Source organism: Schistocerca nitens, chromosome 2 (genome assembly GCF_023898315.1).
Source record: "Schistocerca nitens isolate TAMUIC-IGC-003100 chromosome 2, iqSchNite1.1, whole genome shotgun sequence".
In the NCBI taxonomy this organism is placed as follows: Eukaryota; Metazoa; Arthropoda; class Insecta; order Orthoptera; family Acrididae; genus Schistocerca; species Schistocerca nitens.
In genome coordinates, this window is record NC_064615.1 from 1,099,236,880 (window position 1) to 1,099,260,683 (window position 23,804).

Sequence of the window (23,804 nt, forward strand, 5' to 3'; positions counted from 1 at the left end):
CACACCGCAGGTCAACAGTTGGAAGCGTGGTGCGACATCGCGGTGGTCCACTGTGACCGGGGTGGACAACGTGCGAGCGGTACAATCCGGCCGTTACGGCCGCTCCCGCATGGCGCGTAAACAGAGTTCCGGCCGCCGGCCCCTGTTACCTTCCTGTGCGTCGTGCTATATACATCATGATCGGTCAGAGTGCCCCCAGCGTTGGGCCGTTTGTCGCAAATGTAATAAAAAAAGGACACATTGCTAAAGTTTGCTGCTCAGCCTCAAAAGAATCAAAGGAAGCAGGTACAGAGGACATGGACATTGACATTCAGGAAGTTTCATTGGGCCAGGCTCCTGACGCATCGGCACACAAACTCTTTATCAAGGTGTCGGTTCGGTCGCGCCGGTTACAACTGCAAGTAGATACGGGCGCAGCAGTTTCCTTGTTGAATGCGCAAACTTACTCCGACCTTGGGTCGCCCCCGTTGGCGCCAGTTTACCGGCGTCTATGCGGTTATGGTAACCAGTTAATTCCCCTATTGGATCAATTCACTACCGACGTTACTTACAAATCAGTCACTCGGCCTCTTACTTTTATTGTTGTCAGTGATGCGCGCTCCGCTAACATTGTTGGGTTGGATGCCTTTCAAGCTTTCGGTTTTTCTATCGCAGACACCATACAGTTGGCCTCCAAAGACGTTCCCTATCAATCATTGGAATCTTTGATCTCTGACTTTAAGGATATCTTTGAGGAGGGCCTGGGGCGTGTTTCAGACTTAGAAGCTCACTTGACGTTGAAGGCGTCGGCTCGCCCTCATTTTCTACGAGCAAGGCAGATCCCCTTGGCTCTCCACCCTCAGGTAAAGGCAGAGCTTGACCGGCTGACAGCCCAAGGGGTCGTTCTTCCCATTTCTTCTAGTGAGTGGGCTTCGCCCCTCGTTATTGTCAGGAAACCCTTGGGAAAATTATGTCTTGGCGATTTCAAGGCCACCATTAATTCCAAATTGGTGGTGGTGGACACCTATCCCTTGCCTCGTTCTGATGAATTGTTCTCCGCCGTGGCGGGAGGCCACTATTTTTCGAAAATTGATCTTTCGGAGGCTTATCATCAGATACCACTTGATGAGGACTCCAAATGGCTGGCAGTCGTCAACACCCCGTTTGGCCTTTACCAATACCAGCGGTTGGCCTTTGGAATATCCAGTGCCCTGGCTATATTTCAGCGTTATCTTGGCACGTCACATCGACAATACCTCATTGTATTAATTACCTGGACGACACAATTGTCACAGGCCGCAGCACGAAGGAACACTTGCACAACCTTCGAACCCTCTTTCTCAAATTCAGGTCCATGGGCCTGCGTTGCAACCTGCGTAAGTCGAACTTCTTCCAACCGTCCATTGAGTATGTGGGATACACCATCTCTCGGCACGGCGTCCAGCCGCTAGGAAGTTTAGTCCAAGGTATCGTCGACCTTCCGCAGCCCGCTTCGCTGAAGGAGTTACAAGCTTTTTTAGGCAAGATGGCCTATTACCACCGGTTCATCCCCAGGGCTTCCACCATAGCCCGCCCCCTGTACTGCCTTCTGCGCAAGGGTGTTCCTTTTGATTGGTCGCCTGCATGCGAGGGAGCGTTCACCTCGTTGAAGGGCCTCCTCATGTCAGCGCCTTGTTTGGCTACTTTTGACCCCAATAAGCCATTGGTCCTGTCTACAGATGCTTCGCAGTATGGGGTGGGGGTGGTCCTGGCCCATTGCAATGCGGATGGCTCCGAGCAGCCACTGGCGTTTGGGTCTAAAACTCTTAGTCCCGCGCAGGCCCATTACTCCCAGGTGGAAAGAAAGAGGCTTTGGCCATTGTCTATGCTGTTACCAAGTTCCACCCTTTCTTGTATGGCACGAAGTTTCAGTTAATCACTGACCATAAGCCATTAATATCATTATTTGGCCCCGCCTCTCAGATTCCGGATAGGGCGGCCCACAGACTGCAGCGCTGGGCCTTGTTCCTCTCTAAGTACCATTATGACATTCATTTTCGCCCTACCAGATAGCATGCCAATGCCGACGCTCTTTCCCGTCTTCCAATGGGCTAGGATCCTAAGTTCGATCGGGAGGAGGTTATGTGTTTTCATTTGGATGTGGCGTCCCACCAAGCAGTTGATGGCTTCCCGATCACTAGTTCTAGAGTCGCCAGGGAAATGGCAGCTGATCCGGTTCTCCGGCAAGTAGTTCGCCTCGTACAGCAGGGGTGGTCATCCCGACCTCCAGGTCGGGCCTCGGACCCTCTTCGTAATTATTTTGTTCTACGAGACCGCCTCTCAGTCTTGGAAGGAGTTCTCCTTCTGGCTACCAATGATACAGTTCCTCGTGTGGTTGTTCCTGCAAGTTTGCGAAGGGAGGTCCTCACGTTATTACATGAGGGGCACTGGGGTGTTTTCCGTACTAAAACCTCGGCTCGCAGACATGTGTACTGCCCCGGTATTGACAGAGAAATTGAGCACTTGGTGGCTGCTTGTTCCCAGTGTGCAAGCCAACAGGCGTCTCCCAGGTCAGCGTTCTCTTCATGGCTGCCTGCAACCCAGGCATGGGAATGTGTTCACATAGATTTTGCAGGCCCGTTTCTCAATGGCTTTTGGCTCATTGTCATTGATGCTTATTCCCTGTTCCCGTATGTGGTTCGCTGCTCCTCAACCACTTCGGAAGTTGCAATCCAGGCACTAGCAAAAATCTTTTCTGTGGAAGGTCTGCCAGTAACCCTGGTATCGGACAATCGACCTCAGTTTATTTCGCAGACCTTCCAAGATTTTTGTAGGCACTTCGGTATTCGGCACATTTGCTCTCCCCCCTTTCATCCACAATTGAATGGGGAAGCCGAGCGCATGGTGCGCACATTTAAGATGCAGATGAAAAAGTACGTGCACGAACTTCCTGCGGAGGAGGCGTTGACGTTTTTCCTGACAGCATACCGGACCACACTGATGGGAGAACGCAGCCCCGCAGAGCTCCTCCACAGGTGTCAACCTAGACTCTGCTGCGCCTCCTCCGGCCTGGTCCTCGCCAGTCTTCGCAAAATGGGGTACCCGGCTTTCCACCGGGTATGTTGGTCTGGGCACGTGGGTTTGGTCGCAATCCATGTTGGATACCGGCGGTGGTCCTGCGCCGCAATGGCCGCCGGCTCTATACCTTGCAGGCGGGGGATCGGGAGGTACGTCGTCACCAAAATCAGCTAAGTCCACGTTTGGGCACCCACACTCCGACCCCTCGGGCGCCGGCTTCCCCATTGCCAGCAACTGTGTTGTTTTCTCAGGGGACGCTACCACCCCTCCCACCTGTGACTCCGCCACACTGCGATGGTTCTGAGCCTTGGCGGCCTCCAGTAGCTCCAACACCGGCATCGTCATCGTTAGAGACGCCCTGGTGAGAGCTAGCCCCTCTCGCAGGCCCGGTTTCTTAGGAGGCTGGTTCACCTGTGGTCGTCCCTTCCCCATCGTCCCCACCACTGGGTCTTGCCCCTCCCGTGGTGGACCGTGATCCAGAGTTCTACGGCTTGTGGGCCGTTCTGTCCCGAGCTCTGGTGGTGGGACGATGGGGGCCTCTTCGTGTGAGTCACTTCCGTCCGTATTCGAAGGTTCCAGCTCGAGGGTTGGCAGGTCCCCCCGACTCCAGCCTTCCAATGGATGTGGAGATCATCATTACTGCACGACACTCTGCCTTCCGATGCAGTGGATCACAGTGGCTTCACCCCCCCGAAGGAAGAGGAGTGCAGTAGCCACCAGAAAGATCGCGGGAGGCGCACATCGGCACGGCGCGTCACGACAGTAATTGCCACAAGTAAAGACCCGTCCACCAGAGGGCACGCGAGAATTCGGCCACAACCTCTGCCGGCGGAACAACTCAGGCAGCACGGGCCGTGCCCAGTCAGTTCACATCGGGCAGGTCTAGCAGACAGTTCCCGGTCTACACTAGGTGAAGTGCGAGGGAAACGTGAATCGTATTACTACAGTATACAAGGCAAAAAGGCACTTTTGGCCTTTTGTTGATGGTTGGCCATTTTCAGTGTTCACAGACCACAAACCGCTCTGCTTTGCGTTCAGCAAGCATACAGACACTCTGTCAGTTAGGCAGTTCAGACAGAGTACATAAGCCTGTTCACCATTGGCTTATATCGGGTAAAAGGAGCAGGGAATATCGTATCGAACTATTTCTCAAGTGTTGCGGCGAGAACCAATTCTGTGGATTATGCAAGGCGGGCAAGAGAGTAAAGAGAAGACATACAACTTCACGTTTTTTGGCAGAGTACCTCCACAGGGTTGAGACTGCAGGAATGTGTCTGGAAGGTGATGAAATTAAAATATGTGAGATACCTCACAAGGAAGACTGTTCATTTCTGAACGTTTATGGTGCGAGATATTCAAAAGCATATACAATTTGGCTCATCCAGGTACATGAACAAGTTGCTGATGGAATGCTTTGTTTGGCCTGGAGTTAGGAATAAGTGTTGAAGGTGGACACAGGCACGCTCTGCCTGTCAACATTGTAATGTGGGATGTCATGTGAAAAAACCAGTGGGGTGCTCTGATGAACCATCTGGTCGTTTTGAACACGTGCACCTCAACATCTTTGGTCCACTACTGGTGCCTGAACGTTACTGTTATCTGCTAGCAGCAACTGACAGGTTTACGAGGTGGGCAGAAACCATATCAATTCAAGACATACCGTATTTACTCGAATTTAAGCCGCACTTGAATCTAAGCCGCACCTGAAAAATGAGATTCGAAATCGAGGAAAAAAATTTTTTCCCGAATCTAAGCCGCACCAGAAATCTGAGACTCGAAATTCAAGGGGAGAGAAAAGTTTTAGGCCGCACCTCCAAATCGAAACAAAGTTGGTCCATTGTAATATGAGACACAATTTAGGTCAAATGAATGATGATACAGCTATAGTAGTTTGGTTCGAGTCGTAAGCTTAGCAGTTAAGCTTTACCAGGTAGCCGTTGCTATGCGTCAGGCGCTCCGTCCGTATTTATACGGGTACCCCTCCTTTTTCACGTGCTTCGTCTGGTTTGAATTGATTGCTTATTTTTCTTTCATCTGATCAGTGCCGTTCTCTTTTTTATAGGAGTTTACATCACTCAAAGCTGAAAATGCATTACTGTACTGTGTCAATGCATTGTTTGTCGCATTCCGATAATGAGTGTTTACGACCTGTCGCCGCTCGCGGCATGGCTTGCTTTTGTGCGCGCTACCACTGCTTAACAATTTTTTTTAAAAAAGAGAGGAATCGTCTCATTAGCAAAACAATGGCAAGAGACTGCTATTTGTTGATACTTACACTGCCGCTTTCTTTAATAATGATCAACAAGAACCAAATAATAGACTGCGTACGATAGAAGATGTTCTGAACGATAGTTTAGCGAAAATTTTTCTCCGTTTGAAAATCTTTGCAGACGCGTCTTTTGGTACATTACATTCTGCACAGAAATTAGAGTCATCTTAGATTTAAAAATCTAATCAATTGCCGTGCTTCATTTCTGACTGTATCACTATTTGGCATAAGAATAATACGAATATAAACATGCCATGATATGTATATTCTTCCGCGTTTGCTGTTGTCTCACTCTAGTTTCGTAGTTTATTAGGCAGACAGAATTTAAATGAGATAGCAGCAAACACGAAAGAATACATGGCAAAATCTTTACATTCTTTATTATTATTATGCTGAAGAGAATATTGCATGTGATTCACAATTTATAAAAGTTCCTATTAGTAACCCTCTCTTCTCACAGGTAGGAAAAAATTCAGAACGCAGAGTTGGCCATTTTGACAAACATCCCAAACAGTCTTGCCAGTCGGATTTTCATAGTGCATTGAAATGCTACTACATTCGAAGATGAACAATATGGAATTTGTATTTACTTCGTTGGTTAATGTATGAAAATGCAGTGGTCGAAACTCAGGGCGGAGAAAAAAAGCTCGTCTTCCACCTTTCTTTTTAATTTATTTACTGACGCAAAGGTTTTGGTGCCAGTATTTATCTTTGTGCCTGCGAAGCGCTACATATATTCGACGACAGAAGTTAGTTGTGGCGGCACCTACCAACATTTTTCAGAAATTCCGCTTTGCACTCGATTCTAAGCCGCAGGCGGTTTTTTGGATTACAAAAACCGGAAAAAAAGTGCGGCTTAGATTCAAGTAAATACGGTATCAGCAGAGACAAAGTCGAAATTTCTTGGTGACATAGGTAGCAAGATTTGGATGCCCAGTGCAAGTCATGACTGACTAGGATTGTCAGTTCAAATCCTCATTATTTCTTGAACTGATAAACATTTGTGGACTCTGATGTCACCATAGAACAAGTTATCGTCCAGAAAGTAAAGCAATGATAGCAATGGCACAGAACACTTAAAGCTGCATTGATGTGCCATGGTGACAGTTGGTCTCCTAAAGGGACATCCTCCTCTAGCATTACTTTTCCTCAACAGTAGTAGTCAATACCAGTAATATTTTTTGAATTTTGAACATGTCAGTATTATCTCTGCTGTTTTTCTGAAAAATTTCATATAATTTTATACACAATATGTTATATTTCAAGCTAAAATTTATGAAAAGGAATTACTTTTCTTTCATTGATATATACTAGCTACGAATGTACACTCAATTTTTTTCCCCTGAAAACATTTGACACACTTAAAATTTCTATTATTAATTATGCTATCAAGTACTGCTTATTATGTTTATTTCTGGATTCATTTATGAAATAATAATCGAATGTAACAGAAATTCATTTGTCAAGAAAAAATTGTAAACCCTTTGGAATAGTGTTATTACCGCAGAGTGAAGTAGTAGTAAGCATGCCTCTGATGTGACTAGACGCATTTTTTGTATTCAGGCAAACAATGTAATTTCGGATTTGTTAATTTGAAAATTTAAAAGACTGTGTGATATATTAAAATGTGACAAAATAAATTAATGTACAACGATGAGAACCTAAAATGTCAGAATTTCGGCTTCAGCTTCAAGGATCAGACCCCTAGACAAGGACAACTGGAGCTAAGAAACTTCCTGGCAAATTAAAACTGTGTGCCGGACCGAGACTCGAACTCGGGCCTTTGCCTTTCGCGGGCAAGTGCTCTACCAACTGAGCTACCCAAGAACGGCTCACGCCCTGTCCTCACAGCTTTACTTCTGCCAGTACCTCATCTCTTACCTTCCAAACTTAACAGAAGCTCTCCTGCGAACCTTGCAGAACTAGCACTCCTGAAAGAAAGGATATTGCGGAGACATGGCTTAGCCACAGCCTGGGGGATGTTTCCAGAATGAGATTTTCACTCTGCAGCAGAGTGTGCGCTGATACAAAACTTCCTGGCAGATTAAAACTGTGGGCAGATTAAAACACAGTTTTAATCTGCCAGGAAGTTTCATATCAGCGCACACTCCACTGCAGAGTGAATATCTCAGTCTGGAAACTGGAGCTAAGTCTACAAGAAAAGGATAAGTAAACTAAAAAGTCTATTGTAATCTTACTCCTGTTAAATTTTCAGAAAAGACTTTACCATAGTGAACGCTAGCACCAATAAAGTAGGAGAGGGAAGATTACAGTCTACAGCATTGCCACTGGTGTTATTGGGTCTGTGCACTGTTTTCAAACCAGACCTAGGGGCATCCACAGCAGAGCTTCTGCACGGAGAAGTCTTGCACCTTCCTAGTGAGTTCTTTGAAGAGTGTAAGAGTTAGACTGGCTTACTGCATTTATTGAAGGGGGTTAAAGAACAGCTGGCTAATCTCCAGCCACAACAGTTGAAATGGCATGGTGACACTCCTTCATTTGTGCACAGAGACTTAAGCAAGTGTTCACATGTGATGTTACGAACCAACACAGTAAGAGGCCCATTGCAGGCTGGACTTTATAAAGTATAGCAATGTAAGGCACACGCAATGAAGCTCCAGGTTTACAATAAACCGGTGCTGCGTCAGTTGATCGAAGCCTGCTCATTTTTTACTGCTGGAAGACTTAAAGCATGAAGACGTACAAGACTCACAGCGGAATATGATGCCAGAATAGGAGCAAGCATCTTCCAGAACAGCAAATAAATCAAATCTGGTGGAAGATATGGCAGCAGAAGAACAAGACACAAAACCAGTGATTTATACAAGAGCAGGTCAGTAGGTCCGATACATTTTTCCACACATACCACCTCTACTGCTGGGAGGGGGGGGAAAAAAAAAAAAAAAAAAAAAAAAAAAAAAAAAAAATGGCTCTGAGCACTATGGGACTCAACTGCTGAGGTCATTAGTCCCCTAGAACTTAGAACTAGTTAAACCTAACTAACCTAAGGACAGCACAAACATCCATGCCCGAGGCAGGATTTGAACCTGCGACCGTAGCGGTCTTGCGGTTCCAGACTGCAGCGCCTTTAACCGCACGGCCACTTCGGCCGGCTCTACTGGGAGAGGGCTGCATGGGAACGGGAAGATAGACAAAATAAATAAACAGTTATGCACAGTTCAGCAGTCAGCATCAAAAAAACATTAACTATTTGAATACTGTTCCATTAAGTTTCGGGTGTGCAGCCGCAAGAAATCTCCTTCTTCTTCTTATTTGAATACTGTTTATTCTTTGCCTTTGATGTTCCCTTGTTTATTATTCGCTTTTATGTTTTACAAGAAAGAGAAACAAAGTTGTATGTTCTCGCATGTGCACATAAGAAGTTATTATTTAATATGATGTTACGTAGCAGCCAAAGGTTTATAAAGTCTATACATGTAGAGCCCTAGTTGCCTGGTTAAATTTTATACAACTCATGTGTAGAGGGCTTCCCAGAGGTTGCCAGTTAATGATCATTTTGCAACAACAGTCATTCCCCACATCACTACATAGCACATCTTGAGGTTAATGTTCTTTTTTAATACACGTTTGTACTTCCCTACAACCCAAATGGTTACACCAAGAATCCTATTCTATATGAAACTCAGTGTTCTGCCATTGCATCCTACAGTGTTTGCTGAAACATGAACAGGGGCTATGCTTATGGAGGATGCAGCACTACAATTACTGGTTAAGCCCCTCAGGGGATGAAGAGGATGGTCATAGGTTAGACTCGTAATGCAGAAATAGTAATGGAAGTAGCAGAGCATGGTAAAGTCTCAGGGGCACATGTTCATTAATCGCATACCCACGAAAGTGTTGTGAGCATTCTGGGGAGATCAATTGTGTTCCTAGTGATTTAACTTTTCCTTGATAACAACAACCTCCACAGAACTGTATGCCGATAAACTGATGAACTACATCACTCACTGAGTTGTGTTTCCAGATAGTCAACATAAGAGTAGTAATAAAACTGACAAGAAATTAGATGCAACATAATATAAAAAAATAATAAAATGAACTATGGAATAAGTTTTCAAGGCATTTTTTCTGTTCAGTGTTTCTGAAAACAATTACAATACGGATGAATTCAGTATAGCTATCTTTGTCTGTTGCGGTCTTGTTAGATAATTACCTTATTTACCTTATTTGTGAGAGAACTCTGACTGGATTTGCTCCCATCCTGTCAAGTTTGTTTATAAACGCGATGCAGGGTACACTGTAACGTTTCATTTGCCTGTTTACAGTTAGGGTCTGGCTCTGCACGCCACCTACAGCACACAAGACCAGTATTGCACCATCAAGAACTCTGAGGGCACGTTCCACTTCAACAGTAAAGTCCACGTGACCTGTTAATCAGCAAAAGGAATAAATTGATGATGAATATAAAGGAAAATGGATAATTAATTATATACAAGAAAGTGACTACATTGTTGCATGTGTTATTACAGGAAACAGAAGCTACACTAATTTGGATAATATGACCCACACAATATTTTGAGTTCATTCAAATTGCATGAACTAAAGCCAAGAGAAGAAAATCTGAACTCAGAGAATTGTAAAACAAAGGCCACTGGGTTCATAATTCTTTTAAGATGAGCATTAAAGTCTCCACAAGCAGTGATTCTCCACTTACGTCAGCAACGCTTCATTAAAGCTGTTTCTAGCTGCTAAAAAGCTTAACATATTTTCTGTTGGCTGGCTGCTACACATCAGTCATCCAACAGGAATCCCTCCACTGTCTTTTTTCAAGGGATCAGAGGCATGATAATCATACACGATGAGATCAGGACTAATGACGGGCACTGTATTGTTTCCCTCTTGAGTTGGCGTAACTTCTGGGTTACAGCATTTGCGATGGGTGCACCATTCCACGATAGTGGTTTTGTGGCAAATATGCTGCCCCATATTCATTCTTCATTCTCTGATGAATGTCTACTAGTGTTTGTCCTTTGGCTGCCAGGAAAAGACTAATAATACATTGATCCTGTTTGAATGCATTTGGTAATAACGTCACCATAGTTAACATTTCTGCATTTACCGCATGCATGTCAGAAAGATGCAAATGCCACACTAATCTCTTGCCTCCAGGTTTGTGCTTATATACTCTTATCGGAGTCATGCTATTTTGCATACGTGCTAGAACACACTCAAACACTTCTTTTTGATTGCCCGTTACAGATCAGCTTGATAGCCAAAGGAGTTGCCTTTCTCCTGCACTTTCCAACCTAAACAGAACAAGAGTACAACACCTAAGGCATTCATGCAATAAAGCAGTTATAGGTGTAAAAGATATATCATCTTCATCTTGAACATACTATGACCCAATAAAACTGGTTGTAGGGAACATTGATGCCCCAAAGAGAGATTCCTTGAAAGAAACCTAAGAAAAGCTATTTCACGCACAAAAGAATTTGGAAGATTGATTTAACCACTTCCCAATTCTTGAGTGTTGCTTATTAATCTGGAACCCTTACTAGTTAATGTTAATACTGGACTCAGGGAAGATTACAAGAGATGCACATTTTGTCACTGTCATTTTGTAAGTGCAAAAGCATAATGGAAATAATAGCTGATGCTACAAGAGTTGAGTTTTCCCTCATGGAAGTGATTGTTGTTCAAATTCCAATAGTGTGCATGCCAAGAACAGCCCGGCAACATATTACTTCTGCCTACACACGTCTCACACAAAACCTCATGATGAGAGAAACAAAAATACTAGACCTCATATGCAGCATTGGTGACGTACTTTCTCCCCATGTACTATTCATGAATGGATGGATGGTTGGTTTAAAAGAGGAGGAAATGGACCAAACTAAGAGGTCATCCATCCCTTGTTCCGAATAAAACAATGCCACAAGTGTGAGAATAAAATAAACGAGACTGACAACTCAAAACGGAATGAAAGGAAAAATCACAACAATGAAGGGCAGCAAACATGTAAATGGACAAAAGGCGATAAGAAAACCAGAGAAACAGAAGAAATTGGGTGTAGAGATTAAAACAAAAATGGCTGGCTAACCATGAGAATAAAAAAGGAGAAGGCAGCCACTCTGCAACACATTAAAACCTAATCCCTAGAAGCACTAGGGTGGAGGACACAGAGGGACAAAAGACATGTGCTAAAACTTAGATCAAATGATAAAACTCACCTTCATGAATAAAACATAAAACTAAATCAGCCGATGAAGCGCTGTCAGATAAAGTTAGCGGCACTGAGACTGGTAACCCAAGATTTCGTCACAGGGCAGTCAAAGTGGGACAGTGCACCAGAACATGGGCCACTGTCAAACGGGTACCGCAGGAGGTAACCGTTGGTCACCCACGCGTGGCCAATGAGGAGCCGGCAGAAGACAACTGATTCCCTGTGAGAGGCCTGCATGGAAGTCTTCCACACATTCTCCTTAATGATATGCAGTTTGTTGTGTGAACTGTTATGCCATTCTGTCTCCGAAAGACCTTATGGCGTAAGTCAGAACACAGGTCAGGTTCAGAGATGCCCATCTCCAGAAGCAGTTTCCGCGTAGTCTGTTTGTCCACCCTGCCAGCAAGTTCATTGCCTGGGATGCCAATGCGTCCTGGGGTCCACACAAACACCACTGAAAGACGGGACCGGTCTAGGGCATAGATGGACTCCTGGATGGACGCTACCAAAGGATGGCAAGGGTAGCACTGGTCGATAGTTTGTAGGCTGCTCAAAGAGTCAGTACACAGAAGAAACGATTCCCCGGGGCATGAATGGATACACTGAAGTGCATGAGAGATGGCCACCAGCTCTGTGGTGAATACACTGCAGTCATCGGGCAAGGAATGCTGTTCAAAATGGCATCTGTGGAGTAGGCAAAGCCAACATGACCGTCAGCCATAGAGCCGTTGGTGTAAACTACTTCAGAGCCCCGGAACACATCAAGAATCAAGAGGAAGTGACAGCGGAGAGTGGCAGGAGTAACTGAGTCCTTAGGGTCACGCGACAGGTCCAGACGAATCTGCGGCCTAGGTGTACACCGTGGAGATGTATGCGGACGGACCTGGATGGGAGGCGGTAAAGGGAAGGACTCCAGTTCAGACAGAAGGGATCACACGTGAACCGCAATTGTTAGCCCTAACCTGGGCTGCCGATGCGGGACATGAACAGCCATGGGTGGGAGACGGAGACGGTAATTCGGATGCTCAGGAGAACTACGAATGTGTGCAACATAACTGGCAAGCAGTTGTGCACATTGGACCTGCAATGGAGGGACTCCGGCCTCCACCAGGACACTGGGCACCGGACTCATTCTGAAAGCTTCCATCGCAAGGCGAACACCACAGAGGTGCACTGAGTCGAGTAAATGCAACGCTGAGGGCACCGCCGAACTGTAAACCAGACTTGCACGGTCAAGGCGAGGCTGAACAACGGCTCTGTAGAGCTGCAGCAGCGTAGAGCGATCTGCACCCCAGTTGGTGCAGTGGACGGCATTGATGAGGTGCCAGCACTTCTGCTTAAACTGACAAAGGTGAGGTAGCCAAGTCAATTGGGTATCGAGAACCAGTCATAAGAATCGATAAGGTAAAGTTCTGGTTCCGGATGAATGGTACGATGCCGACAGAAGTACATGACACATGACTTTGCAGCTGAAAACTGTAAGTCGTGGGCTAGAATGATGACTGCACCTTGTGAATGGCTCCCTATAAGTGCCACTCAGCAACACCAGTACTGGAGGAGCAGTATGAAATGCAGAAGTCATCTGCGTACAGAGAAAGTGAGACTGACGGCGCTACAGCTGCTGCTAGACCATTAATAGCCACTAAAAATAAAGAGACACTCAATACAGAGCCCTGCGGAATGCCATTCTCCTGAATATGGGGGGAACTATGGGAGGCACCAACTTGGACACCGACAGTATGGGGTTACAGGAAATTCTGGATAAAAATCTGGAGTGGGCCTCAGAGACCCCACCCATATAATGTGGCAAGAATATGTCGTCGCCAGGTGGTGTCATACACTTTATGTAGATCAAAAACGGCAGCAACCAAGTGTTGGCATCTGGGAAAGGTTGTTTGGATGGCAGACTCGAGGGACACAAGATTATCAGTTGTAGAGTGACCCTGGCGGAAGCTGCCCTGACATGGAGCCAGTAGGCCACGTGACTCCAGAACCCAACCCAATCCAACCCAACCACTGACACACCATACGTTCCAGCAACTTACAAAGAACGTTGGTGAGGCTGATGGGCCAATAGCTAACCACATCAAGTGGGTTTTTACCTGGTTTGAGCACCAGAACAATGGTGCTCTCCTGCCATTGCGATGGAAAGACACCATCGCACCAGATCCAGTTGAAGATGATGATGAGATGGAGCTTGTAGTCAGACGAGAGACGTTTAATCACCTGACGGTGGATCAGATGCGGCCCAGGAGCTGTGTCAGGGCAATGTGCAAATGTGCTGAGGAGATCCCACTCTGTAAATGGGGCACTGTAGGGTTCACCGTGGCATGTAGTGAACGAGAGGACTTTCCTTTCCATCGTGTTTGGGTCGGTACATATCACGCCATTGATGGTAACGCCAGGGACACCTGTTGGGGTCGGTACCCAAAAAGAGTGATCTTCATTCAGACTTGGGAAGGTGACATATGGCACCCAATGGTTGACACACACCTCTCCCAACTCTCCTATTTCCGTCGTTTTATAAGCTGGCGTACACAGGCACAGAGCTGCTTAAAGGCTATCAGATGCTCTAGGGAAGGGTGCCACTTATGTCACTGTAGAGCTTGCCGACACTCTGTAATTGCCTCAGCAACTTCCAGTGATCACCAAGGGACTGTCTTTCGCCGGGGGCACCCTAAAGAGCGAGGGATTGCTTTTTCTGCCGCAGAAACAATTGTGATTGTCACATGCTCAACCATCACATCAATGTTACCATGTGGGGGAGAGTCAACGGTGACATCAGAGGTGAAAGTTTCTCAGTCTCCCTTGTTTAAAGCCCATCTGGGCAAGCATCCGTGGGCCTGACGCTGGGGCAGTGACAGGAAGGTGGGGAAGTGGTCACAACCACACAGATCGTCATGTGCTCTCCAGTGGATAGATGGGAGAAGTCCTGGGCTGCAAACTGATAAATCAGTGACCTATTAACTACCTCGAGCCACACTGAAATGTGTGGCGGCCCCAGTATTTAAGAGGCAGAGGTCGAACTGGGACAATAAAGTTTTGACATCTCCGCCTCAGCTAGTAAGCACAGTGTCACCCACAAGTGGTTATGGGCATTAAAATCTCCCAAAAGTAGGAAAGGTTTAGGGAGTTGATCAATCCGTGCAGCTAATACATTCGGGGATACTGCACAATCTGGATGAAGATATACACTGCAGACAGTTATCTCCTACGTAGTGTGAATTCTGACAGCCACAGCTTCACGAGGGGTTTGAAGGAGCACAATTTCACTACAGACTGAGTTTAGGACATAAAACGCAAACTCCGCCTGACACTCGATTACAGTCGCTACGGTTCCTGTATTATCCTTTATAGTGGCAGAGTGAAGGAGCCCGCATTGCCGGGAACCGGGTTTCCTGGAGGGCAATGCAGAAAGCAAGTGTAAAGCTTAACAGCTCCCACAGCTCAGCCAGGCGGTGAAAAAACCGCCGCAATTCCACTGGAGGATGACATCATCGTGACTGGGAAGGCATGGAACATTCAATGAGGCAGTTTATGCCTCAGGGTCACCAGCTGCCACCGACTTTGTGCCTAAGCAGTCTATATCCATTATGTCTGAGGGTCCGGCGAGATCCAGGTCCTCAGCCGACCCCAGAATCTCCACCCATCCTCAGACGCAGAGCTTTTAGGTAGAGGTGGTGTGGGTGTCACCACTAGTTCCTTGTTCTTGGGGATCTTTTTTTCGATTTCTCGGGCTGTTCCTTCGGTTTTCCTGGCTGGGAGGACTTCACTGAATCAGTCTCCGGGACTGAGGACGACCGTCTTTCCTACTAGAAGAAACCTGGGAAGGGAGTGACCCAAGGTACCCCTTCCTGGCGAGAGGAGCCGAGGAAGTCTTACAATTCTCTAGCTCAGAAGTGGAGACTGAAATCCCTGATGGTTGGGGGATGTTGCTCCCGAAGAAGGTGGTGAGGGACCAACAGGGAGGGAAGTGCCCCCCATCATCAAGGGGGCATGTGTAGTCTCCCGGTTCTGAGAGGTGACAGAAATTCGAGGAACTGATGGAGCGACAACTGTTCTCGTAGCGGCAACATATGAGGTGGTCATGGCCACAGGATGTAGGCACTCAAATTTCCTCTTAGCCTCAGTGTAGGACAGTCGGTCCAGGGTCTTAAATTCCATGATTTTCCTCTCTTTGTGTAAAATCCTGCAGTCTGGCAAGCAAGGTGAATGATTCTCTCCACACTTGACACAGATGGGAGGCGGGGCACCTGGAGTATTGGGATGCGATGGACGTCCACAATCTTGAAGGTGGGGCTGGAAGTACAGCGGGAAGACATATGGCCGAACTTCCAGCAATTAAAGCACAGCATCGGGGGAGGCATATATGGCTTGACGTCACAGCGGTAGACCATCACCTTGACCTTCTTGGGCAATGTGTCACTCTCGAAGGCCAAGATGAAGGCACTGGTGGCAACCTGGTTATGCCTCGGACCCCGATGGACGCGCCAGACAAAATGAACAACTCGCCGCTCTAAACTGGCATGCAGTTCATCATCAGACTGCAAAAGGAGGTCCCCATGGATCATATTTAGGCTCTTATGAGGCGTGATGGTAACAGAACCCCCCTCCTCCCCCAACTTGCCACAAGCGAGTAATGCCCATGTCTGGGGAGAGGGTGCTGCTTTTATCAAAACTGAACCAGAGCGCATTTTGGACAAGCCCTCCACATCCCTAAACTTGTCCTCCAAATGCTCCATAAAAAACTGAGGCTTCTTGGACATGAAAGATTCCCCATCAACTCTCGAGCATACAAGGTACTGGGGCAAATAAACTTCACTGCCATCCTTAGCCTGGCATTCCTCCCATGGTGTGGTCAGGGAGGGGAACAACTTGGGATCATATTTCTTAGCATTGTAGTTAGACTTTGCCTGCTTAGAGACTGCTGGCGGCAGATCACCAGCATGAGATGACGTACTATGCTTCATGGCGTGTCACCAGCCCTGACGCCATCCACTCCAACCAGGTGCCCTCCCCACGGGTCCCACCCAGCCGCAGCAAAGGCTACCTGGCAGGATGGCCATTGCCAGGAGTCCAGATGCCCCAGGGTGACAGGCATTTACTTCTCAGCATACGTGGGGAGTTAACGGTGCAGGCATCATCAACAGAGCAATCTCTGTTGTCAGGGGGCTACAACCAACAGGGTACATGGTGGCCCCGCCACAATGGACTGGCTAACGTGCTGGATATGAGGTGCAAAGAAGTCCATGGTCATCGTTGGCACAGAAAGTGACACTGCATAGTGCATGGTGGAAAGAGATGGAGAATGGCGGGGGGAGGGGGGGCTGCAATGCAACGACGAGAAAGTGGGTGGAAGATCTCAATGCACAATGGACACGATGCACCATGTAAGATGCCCTTTCCCCATTTGGCTCGCTGTTCGGGAAAATTTTGAAAAAAGGAGGTCAAACCCCACAGGGGACCATCACATAAAGGCCAAAACGTGTGAGACTCCTTTTAGTTGCCTCTTACGACAGGCAGGAATACCTTGGGCCTATTCTAGCCCCCAGACCTGCAGGAGAGATTCATGAATGGCAAAGGAAAGGGGTTGAAATCACAGCTATATCATATGTACCCTCCACCACACACCATAAGCATTCGAAATATAGACGTAGATGTAAAATAGCATCCTGATCATCAAGATTTAACTATTATGTCCATATTGGACAGCAGATTTAATGAAGGCTCTACACCAGTTACATAATTTATAGAAGTTTGGGAAGGATAAATGAGAAAAAATTTTAAACTATAATAAATAATTCTTCATTCTTTCCTGGTGAGGTGTTGTCATATTGAACAATCTGATTTCTGCTGGTTATTTGCACCTTTCTTGCATGATATTTCAGCTGTGTGACTTGCAGCCTTCTTCAGATACTATCTGATATTGATTCCAGCCTGGAACGTGTCCGATATTTATGCCATGTTGTGCTGGGCGCCCTGCCAATGGTCCATGTCGTGTCAGGTGCTCTGTCTGCAGTATGCACCCACCATTAGCAGTGACTGTAGTGTTTCCGTCTAGCTGTGGCTGCTTCAAATGCTCTGTGTATACTTTGTGGTTATTATCCATTGCTCAATCTTGCTATATGGAGTTCTAAATGATGTCCAAGGCGTGTTAGACATTTTAGCTTCTGACTGTTGTCATTTATAGTCTCATGTGATCTAGGACATACTGTGTGGGACATTCCGTCTGAGGTCCATGCCCACCAGGAATGGCTGTAGGGTTGTTTACAGGCTCATAGTGTTATAATTACTGCTCGAGACTCGATAGAACATCCTCCGGTATGCTGTCTGAGGTACCATCTAACATGCATCCTTTGCTACACATACTGAGCTGTTTTTTTTTTTTTCTGACTCCACCTTTATGCCTGTGTCCCCTGGGATCTGTGTGTTGCCTCCACCATCTCCAGAAAATCGAGCACTGGGTTCCGGGCAGAGCTCAAGTGGAAACCGGTGTCACAGTTAATGAGATACTTCATGACCTAATCCCAATAGGTTCTTTGACGACACTGTCCCAGTATCTCGATGTTTGTGTTAGAATCTTGGCAACATTATAGCTCATGGAATGACTGAGTTCTAAACAATGCTCAGCAATCACTGACTTGGTTGCCTGTCTGAGCCGGGTGTGCCTTTGGTGTTCTTTGCAGCTGATGTCAATGGTCCTAGTCGTCTGGTCGATGTATGCCAGACCACATTCTCATGGTATGTGGTGAAAGCCCAGTTTCTGTAATCCCAGGTCTCCGTTCACAATCCCTAGTAGAGCCTTAATATTGGTGGGTGGCTGTAACATGCTATTGGTGTTATGTTTGAGGAGAATTCTGGTGATTTTGTTAGATATCAGCCCAATATATGGCAAATATACAACATTCTTTGTTTCTGCTTGTACCTCTTCAGGAACCTCTGTTGGAGAGACAGGGCGCAGTGTCTTTTGAACATCTCTGTAAGAGTATCCTTTTTTTCAAATTCGCACACTACCATTTGACTCTATTGTTTATTTATTTACATCCCAGGTTCATCATCTTGTATGAAGTACAGTAAATAATATTTGGAGCAGGTCATTTTAATAAAAACAGATTTACTTTGGTATATAAAAGATGAACACATGTCCTTGAGTAGTAATGATTGTGAAATTTTGCTCTCGGGATGATGATTTTACATCTGACATTATTTGGCAATAGAGATAGAACACCTACAATCTGTCTTCTACAAAAATGGATACTCTTCTCGAGATGTTCAAAAGACACTGTGGCCTGTTTCCCCACCAGAGGTTCCTAAAGAGATACAAGAAGAAATCAAGGAGTTTGCATATTTGCTATTGTTGGGTTCACATCTGCCAAAATCAGCAGAATTCTCTTCAAACATAACATCAAGAGTGTGTTACACCCATCCATCAATATTAAGGCTCTACTAGGGAGATTTAAGGATGACCTGGGTTTACAGAAATTGGGCCTTTACCACATACCATGAGAATGTGGTATGGCATACAATGGCCAGATGACTAGCAATATTGACATCAGGTGCAAAGAACACCAAAGGTACATCAGATTGAGATAGACAGACAACCATATCAGCGATTGCCGGCACTGTTTAGAACTCAGTCATTCTACGAACTCCAAAGATGACAAGATTCTAAAACAGACATCGAGATATTAGGACAGCATCATCAAAGAATCTATTGAGATTAAGCTCTGCCTGGAACCCGGCACCCTATCTGGGTCGACAGAAGCGCCTGATCCCACGCGTCGGCTTTGACCCGTGACGTAAGGGTGTTGTCGTGTGTGACGTCATGACGGCGCGGAGTTTGGTTTGAGTGTGGCTGTCTCCAGTTCTGTTTTATCTTATTTTATTTACTTTTCTGATCTGTTCATTCTATCTCGTGAGATTTTTTTTTTTAATTTAAAAACACTTATTACTTATTTTAATTATCTGTTTCCTCCAATTTCTGTTTTAGTTTATTATATTTATCTTTCTGATCTGTTCGTTCTATCCCGTGAGATTTTTTTAAAAAAGACAAAAAACACTAATCAGCTACTGAAGCATCTTTATGTTCTATGGGTTGCAGGGGTTACGACACCTGGGGAGGTGGGTGGGTATTCATGCATGGCTGTCTTCACTTACACGTTGTAGCTACGCAAGGCGTCTAAATTTGTTTATATTTAGTTTGCCCCCCACCCAAAACACAACATTTTCCGCACTTGTCCCGTTAGTGTCATTAGGTTTCTTGTGGAAAGTGTGTGTGTTTGTTTTTGTTTCCGCCATATTTGTGACGTCATGGGTCAAAGCAGACGGGTGGGATCGGACGCTTGCATATTTCCCCCTATCTTCTGAAGACGCAACAGAGGCAAAATCAAGATCCTGCAGGACATAGGTATAAAAGGTGGAGTTAGAGAAAACAGCTCAGTACATGTAGCAAAGGATGCACATGAAATAGTACCTCAGACAAGAGACCCAATACCTGAGGACGTTCTACAGAGTCAAGAGCGGCAATATGAACACCAGCAGCCTGAAAATAACACGGCAGACCCTCCTGGTGAGCACGGACCTCAGACAGAATGCATGACATGGCATGCCACAATAACAGGATGTCCTAGATCACAGGAGGGCTTAAATGACAACTGAAAGGCAAAATGTGTAACATGGCTTGGACATCATTCAGAAATCCATACAGCAAGACTGACAATGGACAAGAACACAAAATATGCACAGTGTTCAGATCAGCCATGGCTAATAGAAAACAATACAGTTGCTGCTACTGGTTGGCACATACCACAGAAAAGAGTGCCGGATAGATAATTGACCACAGAGGAACACCTAGCACAACATAAGCATAAATACCAGACTCGTTCCACACTGGAGTCAGTATCAGACAGCACCTGAAGAAGACTGCGAGTCACGCAGTTGAAATAGCATGCAAGAAAGACACATATAACTGGCAGAAACTCAACTGCTTAACATAACAAAAAATAAATAGCCTCTATAAAGATAAGTGTCCAAAGACGCTGACCATTCCAAACTACATGTTGAAAAATACATTTTGGGACAAAAGTTCTCTTTTTCAATCAAATCATGAATATAAATACAAAGCTTCTTACCTGGTGTGTCAATAATATTTATGTTATATCCTTTCCAAAGTGTGTATGTAGCAGCAGATTGAATTGTGATGCCTCTCTGTCTTTCAAGTTCCATAGAGTCCATTGTGGCACCAACATTATCTTTTCCTTTTACCTGTGAAAAAATTTTGTATTCACACTCTGTGAAACTTGAAACTGTGCAACAAACTACGCAAATATATAGAATGAAACTTCCTGGCAGATTAAAACTGTGTGCTGGGCCGAGACTCAAACTCGGGACCTTTGCCTTTCGCAGGCAAGTGCTCTACCAACTGAGCTACCCAAGCACGACTCCCGCCCCGTCCTCACAGCTTTAATTAATATTATGCAAATATATGACAAAGATCAGGTATAACAGCAATTGCAAAAGAACTGCTAGGAGCCAGTAAAGCTACATTACAAAAGTCCACGATAGCAATTTCTGTGTAACTATTTGTTTCCAAGTTCACAATATATGTCTAGTATATTGATGATTGTCACTGACATTCTGTTTTGAGCTTTTGCCAGCAGTTGTATTTGGGGACAGTCTGATCTGAAATATAGTCTGAAGCCCAGGTTAGGTTGGGTAGTGATGGGTCAATTGTGAGTTTCCAGACTCAACAAATGTCTCAAACAATAAAAAGCTATTTTCAATGAAGACAGTAATGACTAACATTTCTTTTTTACACACACACACACACACACACACACACACACACACACACACACACACATTTCAAAGTTACAATTACGGCCCTGGTGAAAACCTCCATTTTTACTACTGTGGTCTGACATTATTGAGGCTTTACAAACAAGAATATGCAAACCTAAATAAACCCATGCCTGTGGAAGCCACATTACTTTGATGGTTTCTGTGTTGCTAATGGTTTCTTGTTGTTAGCAACAACATCCATCAGATGTTTCTTGAAGTCACATCTCCTCCATGTTAACGATGTCATCAATCTATTGGAGCAGTATTGCTTTGTTTATTAAAGCCAAAAATTGCTGGCAGTACCGGAAACTTGAGCTTCAGTACTCCACAAATGAAACTCACTGATCGTTCAAGTTAGGCCTGGAAATTAAAAGTGTGGCACCATTCTAAACAATTTAACCACACTCGGATCAATGAAATAGATATACCACAGGTTTGCGCCTCACAGTCGAAATTATTCACCTGCTAGCTTGGTATCTAACGCTCACGAGCATCTTATGGACGAAATATTGAAGTAATATGTCGTACATAAGAAGAGAAAGCGGTGGCCTGGAACTGGAGGACTCAGGGACTTCCCTACCTACATGAAACGGAAGTACTTTATTGCAAACAGGGACACAGAAAGAAGACTGTACACATGGAGAACGTCGACACAACAGTGTGGATTCCTGGGATATAGTGAGACGTTTGTAGAGGCCTCTAAATGTTACTGAGGCGGCTTTCTGACATACCTCGTGCATCTCTGAGATTCGCCCAGTATAAAACAATATTCTTTCGGTAAGAGTTGTCTTCCCGGAATCAATGTGTGCTGAGATGCCAATGTTCCGTATGTGATCCAATTCTTTATGTTCAGCATATTTGGCGTATGATGAGAAAACATTTCTATCCTGGAAAAAAAAAAATTCATCTACTAGCGTGAAAAAACTTGGGACAATAAGAACAAATCAAACAGTTATAGGGAGGCATACAGGATATATGGCTACAGTATATTACATTCATGATATTTTACTATGTTTTCTGTTTTACCTCCTTTAAATTTGAGGTTAGCTTTAAGATTTTACGTAATGATTTTCGATCGATGTACTTAAAAACTGACATGTTTCCGTCTCACTAAATATTTAATATATAAACACGGAATTAGTATTTAGGACACAAATATTCGAATTTATTACTTCACTTTGATATATAACAACATTTTTACACTATTCACAGCACCGCTATCCGCTAATTACAAACACATGGTGTCAAACATTATGGACAAGAGGGATTGCAAAGACTTGCCCACTTACAACGAATGCACCAGTGCAGCATGTTGATTAATGGCACCAAACTTACATGCAACAAAGCTGTCGGTGTCAACTTCAAATTCAGTGTTCTGGGCACAGTAAAGTAGGACTATCATCTCAGATTAAATATACTGAGCAGCCAAACACGCTATAGCACACAAGCATAACTCATGTCGTTAAAAGCAATATACACAATGGGTAAAAATGTCTTTCATTTACTCTGCTGTGGTAAAACTAGTGAATTCCTATTTCCCTTTGAGGAAACATGCTTGTAGAGGTACATAAATCTACTAATGTGTAACAATATATAAAAAGCAACTCTTTGAATTATCTTTTGGTACATAACCGACATGATTTTGAGTTTCTACTGTAGTGGAAAGTGTGAATAGTTCTGATGAGCTTGGGTAACAAATTGCTTGGATTTTTTTTTTTTTGGTCATCAGTCTACTGACTGGTTTGATGCGGCCCGCCACGAATTCCTTTCCTGTGCTAACCTCTTCATCTCAGAATAGCACTTGCAACCTACGTCCTCAATTATTTGCTTGACGTATTCCAATCTCTGTCTTCCTCTACAGTTTGTGCCCTCTACAGCTCCCTCTAGTACCATGGAAGTCATTCCCTCATGTCTTAGCAGATGTCCTATCATCCTGTCCCTTCTCCTTATCAGTGTTTTCCACATATTCCTTTCCTCTCCGATTCTGCGTAGAACTTCCTCATTCCTTCCTTACCTTATCAGTCAACCTAATTTTCAACATTCGTCTATAGCACCACATCTCAAATGCTTCGATTCTCTTCTCTTCCGGTTTTCCCACAGTCCATGTTTCAGTACCATACAATGCTGTACTCCAGACGTACATCCTCAGAAATTTCTTCCTCAAATTAAGGCCGGTATTTGATATTAGTAGACTTCTCTTGGCCAGAAATGCCTTTTTTGCCATAGAGAGTCTGCTTTAGATGTCCTCCTTGCTCCTTCCGTCACTGGTTATTTTTCTGCCTAGGTAGCAGAATTCCTTAACTTCATTGACTTCGTGACCATCAATCCTGATGTTAAGTTTCTCGCTGTTCTCATTTCTACTACTTCTCATTACCTTCGTCTTTCTCCGATTTACTCTCAAACCATACTGTGTACTCATTATACTGTTCATTCCGTTCAGCAGATCATTTAATTCTTCTTCACTTTCACTCAGGA

The 23,804-nt window shown here is 45.0% G+C and overlaps 1 protein-coding gene across 3 annotated transcripts in view; it reads right to left on the minus strand.

Annotated features, from left to right (window-relative positions):
- Positions 1-22,572, minus strand: part of LOC126237490 (elongation factor G, mitochondrial) — an 89,791-nt gene extending 67,219 nt beyond the window's left edge. The window contains exons 1-5 of one of the 3 annotated variants that reach the window (XM_049947639.1): positions 22,531-22,567; positions 22,356-22,439; positions 22,061-22,216; positions 20,621-20,753; positions 9,489-9,693 (exon numbers count right to left, since the gene is read on the minus strand). In XM_049947639.1, coding sequence (XP_049803596.1) covers positions 9,489-9,693; positions 20,621-20,753; positions 22,061-22,216; positions 22,356-22,427 — 566 coding nt within the window. In that variant the 5' untranslated portion in view covers positions 22,428-22,439; positions 22,531-22,567. Of the gene's footprint in view, positions 1-9,488; positions 9,694-20,620; positions 20,754-22,060; positions 22,217-22,355 lie in introns of all 3 variants that reach the window. The other 2 variants (XM_049947640.1, XM_049947638.1) reach the window with 2 other exon arrangements.
- Between the last annotated feature and the right edge of the window lie 1,232 nt (positions 22,573-23,804).